Raw genomic sequence first — 16172 nt, 5'->3', positions numbered from 1 at the left:
TGTACCTCTGTGTCTCTCTGTACCTCTGTGTCTGTCTGTCTGTACCTTTGTGTGTCTCTCTCTCTGCGTCAGTGTCTCTCTGTACCTCTTGTGTCTCTCTCTCTCTGCCTCAGTGTCTCTCTGTACCTCTGTGTCTCTCTCTCTCTGCGTCAGTGTCTCTCTGTGCCTCTGTGTCTCTCTGTCTGCGTCAGTGTCTTGTCTTTGTGTCTCAGTGTTTCTCTGTCAGTGTGACTCTGCCTCAGTGTCTCTCTGTACCTCTGTGTGTCTCTCTCTCTGCCTCAGTGTCTCTCTGTACCTCTGTGTGTCTCTCTCTCTGCCTCAGTGTCTCTCTGTACCTCTGTGTGTCTCTCTCTCTGCCTCAGTGTCTTGTCTTTGTGTCTCAGTGTTTCTCTGTCAGTGTGACTCTGCCTCAGTGTCTCTCTCCCTCTCTCTCATTGTCTCTGTGTTTCTGCCTCTGATACAGGTACAGGCCACGGTAATTGGTTTCCTTGCTGCTGTTGCTGCAGTTGTTCTGGGATCATTCTCCAGGGGTAACATCGATCTCAATCAAACAGCCGTACTGTGTGCAAGTAGCACCATCACAGCTTTCATCGCAGCACTCGCCTTAGGTACCTACCAGCCCTCTGTGTCTCACCCCCGACGTGGGCACCTCCTCAGACCTGCCAGCCCTGGGGGTACCATTCACCTGCAGCCTCCTGCACCCCCCCCGCCCACTGATACTGGCCACCCCATACTGTTTGACCTTGAGGTGCTGCGATGCTGGGTTCAGTGCGGCTCCCAGGCCCTACCTCGCTGTGCAGTTACAGGTCAGAGCTCAACAGCAGGACACAGGCTCCTATTAAGCCAACCAATCAAACGTTTGTGCTCAGAATGTGGGCATTGCTGGCTGGGCCAGTATTTGTTACCTGTCCCCAGCTGCCCTGCAAAGGGACTTTTTTTCCCCGGAGCGTCAGAGGCTGAGGGGTGACCTTATAGAGGTTTATGAAATCATGAGGGGCATGGATAGGGTGAATAGCCAAGGTCTTTTCCCCTAAGGTGGGGGATTTCAAGACTAGTGGGCGCATTTTTAAGGTGAGCGGAGAAAATTTTAAAAAGGACACGGGAGGCAACTTTTTTTTACACAGAGAGTGGTTCGTGTGTGGAACGAACTTCCAGAGGGAGTGGTGGATGCGGGTACAGTTATGCTGTTTAAAAGACATTTGGATAAGTACATGAATAGGAAAGGTTTGGAGGGATATGGGCCAGGAGCAGGCAGGTAGGACTAGTTTAGTTTGGGATAGTGGTCAGCACGGACTAGATGGACCGAAGGGTCTGTTTCCATGCTGTATGACTGTGACTGTAAGGTGGTGGTGAGCTGCCCTGTGGTACTATTGCTGTCCTCGGATGTAGGGACGTTGACTTTGTTTTAAAACTTGATGGTGCTCTGATACAACTCTGTGTGGCTGGCAAACCTATTCAGGAATCAACCAACCACATTGCTGCGGGTCTGGAGTCACGTGTATGCCAGACCAGGTGAGCATGGCAGATTTCCTTCCCTGTGCAACATCACATGCAGTTTTTTATGATTATCGAGGATAGCTTCTGGGTCCCCGTTAAGTAAAACTTGTTTTCATTTCCAGATTTATGAATTGAATTTAAATTCCACCAGCTGCCGTGGTGGGATCTGAGCCTGGGTCTCTCTAAAACCTCACACTCTCTGACTCAGCTAATAAAGAAAAGGGGGTGGGGAGGTGGTGGGGCTCGCAGTGACTCAGCGGTTAGCACTGCTGCCTCATAGCACCAGGGACCAGGGTTCAATCCCACCCTCGGGCAACTGTCTGTGTGGAATTTGCACATTCTCCCCATGTCTGTGTGGGTTTCCTCCGGGTGCTCCAGTTTCCTCCCACAGTCCAAAGATGTGCAAGTTAGGGTGGATTGGCCATGCTAAATTGCCCCATAGTGTACAGGGATATGCAGGCTTAGGTGGATTAACCATGGTAAATGCAGGGATATAGGGTGGCAGGGTGGGATGCTCTTCAGAGGGTTGGTGTGGACTCGATGGGCCAATTGGCCTGCTTTCACACTGTAAGGATTCTTGAGCACCATATGTAACCATCCTACCACCTTCAGGGATCTGTAAAGATCCACTTTGAGGCCTCTCTGTTCCGCTACTTCCTTCAGTCCCCTACCCATCTGATTGTTTGCGAAGCCGCTCTGGGAATAACGCAGCACTTAGGGAGGCTGTTTGGCCCATTATTCCTGTTCCAAGGATGTGACATAACAAAGTGTAGAGCTGGATGAACACAGCAGGCCGAGCAGGAAGGCTGATGTGACATCTCACTTTCACATTTTCTCTGCAGCTGTAGTTCCACTGAAGTGCCTCAGTGTGGCAGCATAGAGCCACAGAAATCTCACTGATCTTGACCCTTGCCTCTGCTCAGCTCCCAACTCCCTTTTAATCCTTCTCAGTGAGAGTCCTTCCTGTGGTTAACCCAGTGGGATCTGGAGCCAGTTCCAGTTCCTGAGCTACAGCAGGCTATTGACTGTGGAAGGCTTCACTGCAAGAAACAGCCTTTTCCGGTACTGAGGGAGAATACCGAGTTGAAGGAAGTACATATTAGTAAGAAGATGGTACTGGAGAAATTACTGGGGCTGAAATTCGATAAATACTCAAAATCTGATGGTCTACACCCCAGAGTAGTGAAGGAAGTGGCTATAAAGCTAGTTGATACATTGGGTGATGTATCAACTTTGGTAATTGTCTTCCAAAATTCTATAGATTATGGAATGGGAGATGGCAAGTGTCACTGCCCTATTTAAGGAAAAAGTAACAGTGAAAATAGGGACCTACTGACCTGGTAGGCCATTCATCAATAGAAGAGAAAATCTGAGAATCTGTTATAAACACCTGGTTGATAATGATCTGATTTGGGCATTGTCGTTATGAATTTGTGAATGGGAAATTGTGATTGCATTTGGAGGTTTTTGAAGATGTTACTAACAAAATTGATAAAGGAGAGCAGTTGGATGTACTGTATTTAAATTTACAAAAGGCTTTTAATAAAGTTCCCACAGGAGGCTGCCTAATGCATACGAGGTGGGAGATAACATACCGGTGTAGGTTTATGATTGGCTAACAGAAAACAGTAGGAATAAATGGGTAATCTCATTGGCGAGCTGTGACTACTGGGGTACTGCATGGATCGGAATTTGGGCCCAGCTGTTGACAATATATATCAAAGATTTGAGGGGGATAAAATATAATCTTTTTAAAATTTGCAGATGACAGTAAGTTTTTAATTGCGAATGTTGTGATGAAGATGTGAAATGGCTCCACAGGATTTGGACAGGCTTAGTGAATGGGAAATAACGCAATATATAGAATAAAATGTGGAGAAATGTGAGGTTTACCACTTTGATTGGAGAAACAGACGTGCAGAATATTTCTTAAATGGTCAGAGGTTGTAAAGTGTAGATGTACAAATGGACTTGAGTGCCCTTATCGATAAATCACTTAAGGCTAACCTTCATGTGCAGCGAATTATTAGGAAGGCTAATAGAAATTAATTGCAAGAGATTTCATTACAGTGAAGTCTTGCTTCTTTAATAGCAGGCAGCACAACTTAAATGTAAGAGGGATATGTAGGTCCAAGATAAGGAGAAATTATTTTATTCGCCTGTGAACCTATGGTATTGCCTACCACAGAGGGCTGTTGAAGTTCAGTCTTTCAGTATGTTTAAGGTAGAGTTTGATAGATTTCTGATTATCAGTAGCACACAGGGTCATGGTGATGGAGTGACTAAAAGACTTTGAAGAGTTCAATCAGTCACAATTGTGTTAAATACAGGGCAAACTCAATGGGCTGAATGACCTACTGATCCTATGCAGTAAATGAAGCAATTATGCCTGGTTTCAGATTTTGCTGGAAAGCTGTAGTCCTTGTACCAAGGGTTTTTAAGCTGGTTGTATTTAAATTTCACTGAAGAAAAGTAGGTGATGTGGGTGGTGGTGGGTTTGGTGAGAAGAAGCAATGCTTTTAGGACAAGAGTTGCAGGAATTTGACTCTGTGCTACTAAAGGAATGGTGACCTACTTCCAAGTAGGGGGTAGTGCATGGCTTGAAATAATGTAGTTAAATTATTCTTTGCAGTATTTGATGTCTGGACACATGTATGTATCTCTTCCTACAGACAGGAAGCTTATGGATTGATTAGTATGCCTAGAGCTAGGTTAGGCTGTTGTACCTGCTAGAGTGATGTAGTTTTTATGGTCTGTTTTTTTTTTACCCATGGAGTTAATTTTAATATCATCTCTACCCAGGGAAAAAAAAAGGTACCTTTTTTAACATTTGATGTTTATTACTGGAATCTAAACACCAGTGTTAATATTTTGGCTGCAAAACACTTAAGGTGCATTCAACATAGACGACTGAATTTTTGGGGCTGTAGTTTATCTGCTCATACAGTAAATATTCTATTCTTGGTGGTGCATCATCTATATAAAAATCTTAGTTTGCCTGAGCCAGGCATAGTGGAATTGCATTATTTCTGGCTTTCAAGTGTCACATCAAGACTGCTTGACCTCTTCCTTTTTGAAGGGATTTCCTGAGTTTTCAGCAAAATCTGAACATCTACCACATTAGGATTGAACACCAATGTGAATTTCTTATTCACAATAATTATGCTGACTGGGTTGGAAGCTGAGAAATTCACTGTTTAAAACAGTGAGTAGTCAGCATTTCTAATGTTTTGATTAAGAATAGTTATGAAAATTCTATATTAATTTTGAATTTTAAGAGCTAGGTCTCCTTGCCTTGAGGCTGTTCTGTCTCTGTGGTACCATTTTATGTCCTTGGAAACATTTTTGTTGACTTTATCAAAGCAGCTGTAAACATATATGGCCTTTAAGCTTTTTGAGCACATACCAGATTTTATTGGATTTGCTGGTCATTTGATTTACAGGCTAATTGTCCACTTCCTTGAAATTATCTTTTAAATTAATCAACACCAGATTTCTTTCCAAATCTGTAAATGGCTGACGTTCTAATATTTGTAATGGGCTTTGACGTGAGTGAATCTAGAAGGTTGCTTATTGTTGATGGAATGTCATAAAACCACATTGCAGGCTGTTGGCTTCAAGTATTTAATTTGGTCTAGCTTGGAAATAAGGTTTGTTTGCAATAGTTTACTTTCGATGTATTATTAGAAATGGGAAAATCTTGGTGGATAATGAAGAAAGGAGCAACATACCATACATCTATGGTATAGGAGATGTCATTGATGGCAAGCCGGAACTCACACCCGTTGCTATTCAGGCTGGGAAGTTGCTAGCACGCAGACTCTACGCAGGTTCTACTATGAAGGTAAGGTGTGGACTTTATTAGATCATAAGAAATAGGAATAGGTATAGGCCATTCGGTCTCTTGAGTCTGTTACACCATCATTAAGATTGTGGCTACTGCATTTTCCTGCTTATGTCCCATTACTCTTGACTCTCTCTTGTAAGACGTACAAAATCTGCATGCTTTGTGTGGCTATCCCAGTGGCATTTTTTGGTAAAGCCAAATAAGCCAGAAGATCCTGAGAACACCTGACGGCATAGTGATCAGCCGTAAGGGTTCCTATTGAGTGGAAGAAGGTTGACAATTCATGGTTTTTGCTCCTGATCTGTTATCAGATGATCCTTGGCAGGAAGTACCCATGTTTGGACCTTAAGTGAAATGAAGTGCGTCAGGCTATGCTCACCAGCCTGATGACTCCCTGTTTTATCTGATAAAGAGTAGTGATAGTTGCAGCACCCAGAGTTGCAGTGGAACTGTAGCTTGAGTTACTGCCTATGGTAGATACTGAAAATTGTCAGAAGTATTTTTGTCATATCCTAGAATTTTAGCTGCTTTTATTTTGCATGATTATATGTTTATCAATTTGTATTTTCCTTTGTAATCAAGTTATAAACAAGTAGTGATATAACTTGAATATTGTAACATTCACCTTGAACTCATTAAATAGTGGCAAGTACTGTCAATATATTGATAGCAACTTGTTTTTCAGTGTGACTATGTCAATGTATGCACGACAGTCTTTACACCTTTGGAGTATGGATGTTGTGGATTGTCTGAAGAAAATGCAATAGCGCTTTATGGAGAAGAACATGTAGAGGTATGGACTTTTTTAGTGTTGAATTAAATGGAGACTTTTTTAAAATCGCAAGCTGAATGGAGTTATTGCTCTTGAAGTGTCAATTATTCATTTGTTTATTAAAAACTGATCATTGGCAGATTTGAATGCCGTTGACTGTTGTGTAAACTGTTTAATCATTGATGCTTGAACTTACTTGTGTGTTAATAGTTCTTTAGTATCTTCTTCAAATATGTAGCCTGGCTTACTTCCTACTTTGGCAACTCTCAATTTTTTGTGCCAGTGTTTAACATGGACTGTTTATCAAAGTGCTTGGTCACTGATCTCTCACTCGTGGGTTTTTGTCCGAAGCGTGAACAAAACTGACATGTCTTGTATACATAGTAAATGTCAGTTGCAGCTGGAGTACTAAAGCAACGTGGCATGCTGAGTTTGTTCAGAGCATGAAACTATCTGTCTTAGACCTCTCCATCCCACCCTGTCATTTTGTTTGAAACTATGAATATATGGATATAAAAATATCATGCAAGGACTGAGAAACATTACATAGGCCACACTGGAAGAAAATTGACAATAAGGATGCACGAACACCAACTAGCCACCAAGAGACCTGACCAATTCTCACTAGTCTCAATACGCGCGGACAAAGCAGGACACAAATTTGACTGGGACAGCACATACATAAGCCAAACAGATATGCCAGGGAATTTCTGGAGGCCTGGCATTCTAACGGAACTCCATCAACAAACACATTGAATTAGACCCTGTGTACAAACCACTGAAAAGCAGAACCAGAAGTATTGCCAACCATCCCAGCCAACCGAGGCATATAAATAACAAGCGGGACAGAACACCAACGCTTCACTGGAGACGCACTAACAATGTTACCTAGCAGGGTGACGAAACGTCTGCAATCAAACACACCGGCTCGGCGAGCAAATCTACCACCTCCTCCACAACCCGAGCTACAAATCTTCTCAAACTTTAAATTGTGGATCTAATCTGTTTGACCAAATTTGCTTTGGTTGATCAAATCCTGGGATTGGGGCATGTAGGTTAACTGAACAGTAGATTCCAATAGATCAGCTGTGAATATGATCAGTGCATATACTGTAATATGCCTTTGTACAAAGTCTCAAGTGTAAGTAAAAGCAAAATACTAGAGATTCTAAAAAACTGAAACAAACAGAATACTGGAGAAACGAGTCTGTCAGTGCCTGCTTAGAGAAACAGTTGAAGGTTCAAGTTGTGTGACTTCTTCTTCAGAAGAGGAGCCATAACTGAACTTGATGTTAACTCTGTTTCTCTCTTTGCAACTGTCTCAAGTTCAAATATTTTCTTTACATGATATGACACTAGCAACTTTTGCTGCTGTGACAATACGTTCTGAAGGGTTGTGCTAATGCTAGTGTACCTTTTAAATGTTTGTTTTAATTACTCTGATCTACTGTTAAGTTGAACATGGGTATTAGCAGAACATTAGTTATGGAGGTCTGTGTGAGAGAATCAGTGACATGATGATGGTCATTCATTTGGTCCCTATTTCTGAACTATGGATTGCCCAGTGATTCTAATTGAAAAGTAAATGTATGTAAGAAAATGAAAACTGAAAGCTAGTGGGTATTCAGTAGTTATGTTCCTGTTGGTTGAATAACCTAATAAGTCTTGTGGTTTACACTCCTATGAGGGATACTGTTTCAGGTGGGGTGGGAATGTTGCCTTAATGGTTGGAATTCCTGTATGGTGCTGACTTAAGTTTATTCTGTTGACCTCTGTGTGTTCTGACCTTTGTGCTCCAGTTACCAGGGTGAAGGTATTAATGTAACGCAAGTGGACCTACCTCCCACACACCAAAAAAAAGGCTGACAGCAATCATACATGAGGGTTATTGTGTGAAAAGGAGGCAAATATACGTTTTAAAAGTTTCTCCTGACAGCCCATTCAAACATATTGTGTACCTTAAAACATGCGTATATCTCCTGCTATGCTTGCAACCTGCACTCCTTAAAACGATAGTTAAATAGTCGACTATTGCTAAATTAAGTCTGTAACCCTGAAAATATAGGTGGGGATATTCTTGGCAATCTTGTATATTTGATAACACTTCTTCAGTACTGCATACTATCCTCTAATTTCCCCTATGGTGCTGAAGCATTTGTATGTCATACACTGCCTGTAGCTAAGGAGACAAGACCAGGACCTGATCTTTGACTATTTCTGTTAAATAGCTGCCTGTTCTGCAGTTGTGCTAGAACAGCTTTTGAAAATTTGGTGAAAGGACAAAGTAGTTAATTTACTTTATTAATTTCAGCTTCTCCAACCTGGTGTGGTTGAAATTACATGCAAATCTAAATGTTCTCATTCTGGCAAAGAAGGTTGCAGCTTGAGTAGTGGTCTAACCCAATACTTCAGTACCTACATGCAAGGACATGAATGCTGCAGAGCTTTCTGTAACTAAGTGCTCATTCATGTCCACAGGTTACAGTTTTTGGAGACACAAAAGAATTTGGGTGCGTCAAAAATCTGAGCCTTGAGGGTTTGGTTTAGTTTAGTTTGCTTTTGTTTTGGACAGTAGTTTTCTGAAGGGAGCCCAGAAAGATTGGATTAATTTCATAAGAGAAGTGTTGGGAATTGAGTATTTTGTGTTGTGTGTCAAAGGTAATCACTTTTCGAAAATGTGCAATCAAAATGGAGGATATTGCTTGGCACTGAGGGTTACGTAGCAGTGTGAAATTAGAGGTGTAAGCAGTGATTTTTGTGTTGAAGTGATTATGGAATAAAACCTAGTTCAGATTTAGGATATTTGCAGTTGTGCTCTGTTTGCCGCGGGGACTGAATTTAAGGCACTGTTGCTTTGGTCTTCATTATGTTTACCTGAAGGAAATTACAATTCATCCAAGATTGAATTTCACACGAGTAGTTTGCCAATACAGAACAGAAGATGGGAACAACCAAGAGCCACTGAACTGATGTGTTACCAATTTATGTGAAAGCTGACCTGTCTTTGGATAACACCAGGGGAGTATTTAATTGAAGTGAGTGCAAGGATTTATGCCAGAGATTTATAATAGCATGGGAAGAGGAAACCACAGATTGAAGTGCATTAGCCATGACAAGAAGAGGGGTCCCACCTCAATGGGACAATGGAAAAGTTGCATTGGAAGACCATGGATGGCAGAAAGGGCAGGGAGAGATTGTCCAACTTATAGGATCACTCTTTGCAATGATTGTGTAGTTTTTTTTTAAAAAGATAGAGGTGATAATGGTACCTTCAAAAAGGAGTTTTGGACAGAACCAGAGGGGGAGTTCATCTTCAACTGCCTGGGGACAAGGATCAATTTTTTGAAACAGCTGAGAGCATCTTATGTACAACTTGAGCTTGGAGAAGGCATGATTGGCAGTACCATAAAATAAATTAGAGGATAACTTGTAGAAGACAATTTTACTAGAAGTCCCTAACAGATTTGATTTTCAGTGATGATGGAGGTGTTAGAGTCAGCAGCAAGAGGTTGGAGTGTATGCTGAGTGTCAGAACTCATTGCTTTACCAGTGCTGAGCTGGAGGAAGCTGCTGTGTTAGGGTTTGAAGTGACTGTGTCCTGATAGGACGCATCGAGTGATGGAAGTAGTGAAGAGAGCATGTAGAAGCTGTCTTTGTAGATATGTTATCAAGGACGGTCAGAGTATTACAGTATTGTGGGTAAAGTTGCAACATGACTAAGCAAGTGTTGGTATATAAGATTGTATTTTCTCTGCTTTTGGCAGACCTTGTCATTGTTTACTTTTGCCACATCTTTCAATCTAGTGAGCAGCACCTTGGGCACTTCACTATTTAAATAAATGCCATGTTGAGTTTGTCCATGCTTCTTTATTCATTAATGGGATTTGGGCATTGCTGGCTAGGCAGCATTAATTGCCCAGCGGGCAGTTCAGAGTCAACCACATTGCTGTGGGTCTGGAGTCACATGTAGGCCAGACCAGGTGAGGATGGCAGTTTCCTTCCCTAAAGGACATTAGTGAACCAGATGGGTTTTTCCCGACAATCAACAATGGATTCATGGTCATCATTAGATTTTTAATTCCAGATATTTATTGAATCCAAATTCCACTATCTGTCATGGTACGATTTGAACCTGGGTCCCCAGAACATTATCTGGCTCTCTGGATTAACAGTCCAGCGATTTAATACCACTAGGCCATCGCCTCCCCCCATGCTGCTGGGTAACTACCCATATTTTTAAGAGTACTTTTAAAAGAAAGCTATTTCTGGAGTAATTGCTCTGAATTGGAAGTTTTAATTCAGGACGTTTTGTGCTGAATATCCATCTTGTACATTTCAGGTGTATCACAGCATGTTCTGGCCATTGGAATGGGCAGTACCAGGAAGGGATAAGAATGGCTGCTATGGCAAGGTGATCTGTGCGAAGCTGGATCATGTAAGTTTTTTTTTTTTTTTTTTGTTAGCCAAATATTTTCTCCTGAATTTATAGGAATGTTGCTGTATAACATTTACTTTAAGCACTTGAAGATACCTGAGAGAATGTTTACTCTTGTGGGAGAAACAAAGCTTAGAGACACTTATGAAATAAAGGGTTTCCTTTTAAAACTGAAGTTTTTATGTTCTCTGAGGATCACTTGTCTATTCGGTTCTCTACCCGGAGAGTAGGGTCACTGATTACATTAAAGGTTGGTTTGATCTACGAGGGAGTCAAGGATTTGGGAAAGTGGCGTTAAAGCTGCCATTAGCTCAGGTGTGATCTTACTGAATGGCAGAGCAGGTTTGAGGAGCCAAGGGCTTTACCATCTCCTGTTTCTTGGGTAATGGCATAAGAAACATTACAAATATAATCCCAGTTTTTTAAAAAAGCCTTTGATAAAGTTATTTGCGGCTCTGTTAAAATAGCTTTCCTTCTGATCTAGTATAGAGTGGTGGGATTTCATGTGCTTGGTCCGAATGCTGGGGAAATCACTCAAGGATTTGGCGCAGCAATGAAATGTGGCATGACCAAAGATCAGCTGAACAGTGTCATTGGCATACATCCAACCTGTGCGGAAGTAAGACTTCGTTTTTTTTTTTTTTTTTTTGTTTGTACCTTCTCATTCACTATCCTCTAACTCCCCTTTCTACTGTAAATCCTGGTAGCTATTGTGTTACAAAGAAAAATGTGTTGGAAGTACATGATCCCTTTGTGGCTTGCACTTCCTGGCTTGTTTTTCCTCCTTTAGTTTGTGGTTTTACAGGTGCTTGTACCTTCTTTAACTTGCTTCTTTGTCACTGGACTATTTGATCTTTGATCTTGGGAGAAGAAGCATCAACACAGTTTAGCTGTAACATCAGTTGACATTCATATGCTTCACTTTCTCCAATCGGAGTCTCTGGAGAGCTTTCAATTAGTCCACATTTCCAACTAAGTGGCACTGTGTCCAACTGTTCGCAGTGACTGCTCAGCACTAAATTAAGGGATGACCGTGTGACATTAGAGTTTATATTCAGCAGTGATTCATGGTGTCATTTGTCACCAAACCCTGAATGTATTGGTGATAAAATGTTTTTGTGAAAGATCAATGTGTTGGTGCATGTTTTAGGGATAATTTGATAGGGTTACTTTACTGGGAACAAAGACCTCCTAAGTGGAAATACTTTATATCTTGTAGTGACTTGATCCTAATTCCCCATGATGGATCATTAATCTTGTATAGTTAGTGATCTTCTCTCCTTCTCTCGCCCACCACCCCCCCCCCCCCCCTTCTTGCAGTTGTTAATTGCTTTTTTCACTTTTTTTTTGGTTGCAGGTGTTCACCTCCATGGAAATAACAAAACGCTCCGGTCTGGACATTTCCAAAAAAGGAGGTTGCTGAGGTTAAACCCTGCTGTTGGAATGCTGCTGCCCTCTATATGCACTTTTTAGCTTTGTGGTTGACTAAACGTGCAAAGTTTTAGTCTTTCTCCACTCAGGTAAAACAACCGTAAACCACAGCATGAATATATTTTTTTAAAAACAACAAAGCTGCCTTGAAGCAACACGGAATTGCGCAATGCTTTGAGTTTCACTCAGTGCCTGTTGCAGCGGAGAATCAGTGTGCATGGGGCATGCAGATCAACAGCGGGGGTAAACCTCAACTTCAAACTTTGACCCAAACGTGCTTGGAAGGGCATTAAGAAAATTAGTGCCTCCTTGAAGTTTTGACCCAGAACCTGATTTGAGGAGGGCCATGACTGATGACTAACGAGCAAGGTCTGGAACTTTGTCCAATAAGACGACTGCGCTTCCTTTTATTGGTGAGGCTTTAGTCTTGTGGAATAATTTGAAGTCTCATCTTGTAATATTTGCTGTACCTTGTTTCTTTTATGTATGTTGGGCTGCTGATGGAAGTGAGATGAATCTTTTTTTTCTCTGTATATTGTAGGTAAAGTAGCATCATTGTACTCAATGTTTGTAAGGTTTTAAAAAAATCAAGAACTTTTCTGTAAAGGAGCATGTCACATTTGATTCGTATTTAAATTCTGTACAATATCAATCGTAAGCCTTTTTCACCCAAAAAAACCGCACCGATTATGTTTCAGGAAGCATGGGCCTAGATCTTTTTCTGTTTGATGGAGGAACTGCCTATGTGTAACTGTCTGTCTGCACTTCGCTGTCCTCTCCCCTTATTTTCTAAACTTTATTCTATTAACTGAGTAAGCAACCACTACTGACCAAACTTGATACGGTGGGGCTGTTCTGTTTTTACAAAAGAAAATGAGTGAAAATTGGTGGACCTGTAAGCTTTTTTTTTTCCCCGCACATTAACTTGTAATCAAAATATATGTTGCTACATTGGGATTGGGAATTTGGGAAAATGTAATAATTTTAAACTTGTCCTGTACGCCTCTGGCCATCTGAATGAGAGCTGGACTGTCAGTCCAAAGATATTGAAAGTACTATTTTTAAAAGGAATTCTAGCGGGTAGAAAGTTTAGAGCATCACATATTTCTGTACTTTTATGTACCTGCTTAAGTTAAATTGAAATGGCATGTTTTTATACAGCATCACTTCCCTGTTGTTTTATTCCTCTGGTTCTTCTTTTTTTTTTTTTTTTTAAAAAAAATTTTGGAGCACTTAAGTTCAATTTGGATACACGTACTGTCACAATTTGTGCTTTTATGTTGTTTATTTGGAAGTAACCATGCAGTGCTTATTGTTTAAATGGGATTATTTTGCATCTGTTTTATAACTGTTTATCATTGCCCATCTGACTGGAACTTGTGGTCACATTTGATTGTATTCAGCCAGCCTCTGAGCAGCACTAACTTGAACAATTCCATTGTGAACAAAGTTTGTTATCCAAAATGCATTTAATAATAAAGAAAATCTGTAGAACTCAAAACAGTGTGCCTGAGATGGTCGTCTTTGCAGGCAGGCCCTTGGGATCAGGAATGATTTGACTAAGTATTCCAGTGCTGGATTTGCACGTCTTGCCATGCCGGGCAAGTGATGTTTGATGAGGTGGGTGGGATACCAGGTGTGCGCCTTCTGACGGTATCTGGGTGTGTTGGTCACGCTCAGTGGTCAACTTCTCTAGTTTGGGCAGCCTTACACAAGAGGTTCCCAAGAGTTGGTAGGATACTGATGTGTTTTTTTTTGCAGTGAAGCTTTGAGGACATCTTTGAAGTGTTTCCTCTGCCACCCTGACAACTGCATGCCTGATGAAACTGAGTGAGGGTGTTTGTTTTGTAAGTTTTGTTAGGCATCTGAGTGATGATGCCCACTCAGCATGTCTAATTGATCACAACCACTGCTTCAATGCTGGAAAATGTCATCTGAGAGGGCACTGATATTGAAGTGTCTGTCCTCTCATGGAATTTGCAGAGCAATCACTGTTGATGGGTATTGGATTGGAGGTATCTCCTGTACATTGTCATGTCCCTGCATATGGAGGGGCAAGGAGTATCCTTCTGTTCAGGCAAGAGATTTGGTTGGTATTGTGAAGGTGCAATATCTTGTGGCATTTGGGTGCTGCAGTTCAATTGAACATTGCTATACATAAGTGTATCTGGACAATCTTGCTACAGTTGTTGCAAATTTGTGACCTATTTTCTTCATGTAAAGTGGGTTTTGATATCTATAAAGGCAAAATGAGTGTAGACATTTACTGAGAGACTGATCGTGCAGCCTTCTGGACTCCATATTGAGTTTGGTAATTTTAGGGCCTGAGTACCTTCTCCTATGTCTTTACCCCAAACTCCAACGCACCAAGCCTTGTCATCACTTGGGCTGCTACCAGAAACAGTCCATTGTCAGCCACTAGTGGTCCCCATTACCAACTATTCATTCTCCCAGGCTGACCTTTACCCATTCCTTTGTCTGCCCAACTGCCATTCTCTCTCTCCGGGCTCCGTCTCCAACTATCATTTACTCCTTCTCCCTCCCCCACCCCTTCTCTCATATATATCATTTTCCAAGTCTGTTCTGAAGAAGGGTCACTAGACTTAAGACTTTAACACAGCTTTCTCTCCACAGATGCTGTAAGACCTGCTGAGGACTTTCCAGCAATTTTTGATTTTCTTTCTGACCCATTCTCTGCAAGTCCAAATTCAGCATTGATAAAATATTTGATATTCAAAAAATGCGAGGAAACTACCCAGAAACTTGTCTTCTGAGGCTTTCGTGCAGGAAATATAGTTGTTTGCAGGTCGCGCTCAGGCGAATGGCATTTTTCTCCCATCTGCGGTCAGTTTGAGGGTGTTGCGCCCGTAAGTTTTTGAGACCCAAGCTACAAATCTTCTCAAAAACCTTATACCTAGAAACCCTTCCAGCTCTTTTTTGTTTTTGTTGTGCGTACAATTGTAAAATGGCCCAGGCATCTTAGCTGCTGTTTTCCTCCATTTTTTAAAAAAATTCTCATCCTTGTAACATCTCTGACTCCCCTGAACACTCCAATCTTACACTCAGTGATTTGGCCTCCAAAGCCTTCTATGGCTGTGGTCAAGAAAGCACACTAACTCCTGTACTTCCTCAGAAGGCAAAGGAAATTTGGCATGTCTATAATGACTGTTGCCAATTTTTATAGGTGCACCATAGAAAGCATTCTATCCAGATGCATCATGGATTGGTATGGCAACTGCCCTGCACAAGACCATGAGAAATTAGAGTTATGAAGTCCATCTGCAAACCAGCCTTTCATCCATTGACTTAGTTTATACTTCCTGCTGTCTTGGAAAGCAATCAACATAATCAAATACCCCTCCCACCCCGGTTATACTCTTCCAACCCATTCTGTTGAGCAGAAAATGCAAGAGTTTGAAAACACAACAACAGATTCAAGAACAGCTTCTTCCCTGCTGTTATCAGACTTTTGAATGGACTTCTCGTATATTAGGGTTTATCCTTCTCTGCAACTTATCTGTAGCTGTAATACTATATTTTGCAACCTGTTCTATAACCCTGACATAGTTGTGTAAAGTATGATTTGCCTGGATAGCACACAAAACAATACTTTTCACTATTTCTCAGTATGTGACAATAATAAATCAAATCAATGAGTTCCACAGGTTCACTACTGTCTAGCTGAAGAAATTCCTCCTAATCTACATTCTAAAAGCTTGTTCCTGAGGCTGAGGCTGTGCCCTGTGGTCCTAGTTTGTGAGATCCCCAGTTCTTCCTAAACTCCTTTGAGTACTGACCCAGAATCCTCAATTGCTCCTCTTATGACAAGCTTTTCATTCCCAGGATCATTCTTGTAAACCTCGTCTGGACCTCTTCTAAAGCCTGCACACACCCTTACATATGTGGCCCCAAGCTGCTCTCGTTGTTCCAAATGCAGTCAAACCAGAGCCTTATGCAGTCCCCAGAAATGAATGCTAACATTTGCCTTCCTAAATGCCAACTGAACCTGCATGTTAAGAGTCCTGAACTCTGACTCCTAAGTCCCTTTTATTGTCGATATTTCTGAAGCCTTTCTCATTTAGAAAATAGTCAGTGCCTCTTGCTTCCTACTGAAGCGTGTAACTCCACATTTTCCCACATTGTATCAGAGTTCAGCCCATCCATCATTCAAATAAAAATGAAGGCTGTTT

The 16172-nt window shown here is 41.4% G+C and overlaps 1 protein-coding gene across 1 annotated transcript in view; it reads left to right on the top strand.

Annotated features, from left to right (window-relative positions):
• The window catches only part of LOC109915100 (thioredoxin reductase 3-like), a 72655-nt gene extending 59172 nt beyond the window's left edge, over positions 1-13483 (top strand). Inside the window, exons 8-13 of the mRNA XM_048606666.1 lie at positions 464-608; positions 5163-5341; positions 6030-6137; positions 10456-10551; positions 11036-11170; positions 11909-13483. Of these exons, the coding sequence (XP_048462623.1) occupies positions 464-608; positions 5163-5341; positions 6030-6137; positions 10456-10551; positions 11036-11170; positions 11909-11974 (729 nt within the window). The 3' untranslated portion in view covers positions 11975-13483. The remainder of the gene's footprint in view (positions 1-463; positions 609-5162; positions 5342-6029; positions 6138-10455; positions 10552-11035; positions 11171-11908) is intronic.
• The last annotated feature ends 2689 nt before the right edge of the window (positions 13484-16172 follow it).

The sequence above is a fragment of the Rhincodon typus genome, chromosome 16, assembly GCF_021869965.1.
Source record: "Rhincodon typus isolate 14 chromosome 16, sRhiTyp1.1, whole genome shotgun sequence".
Taxonomy (NCBI): domain Eukaryota; kingdom Metazoa; phylum Chordata; class Chondrichthyes; order Orectolobiformes; family Rhincodontidae; genus Rhincodon; species Rhincodon typus.
This window is presented reverse-complemented; position numbering and strand designations above follow the sequence as displayed.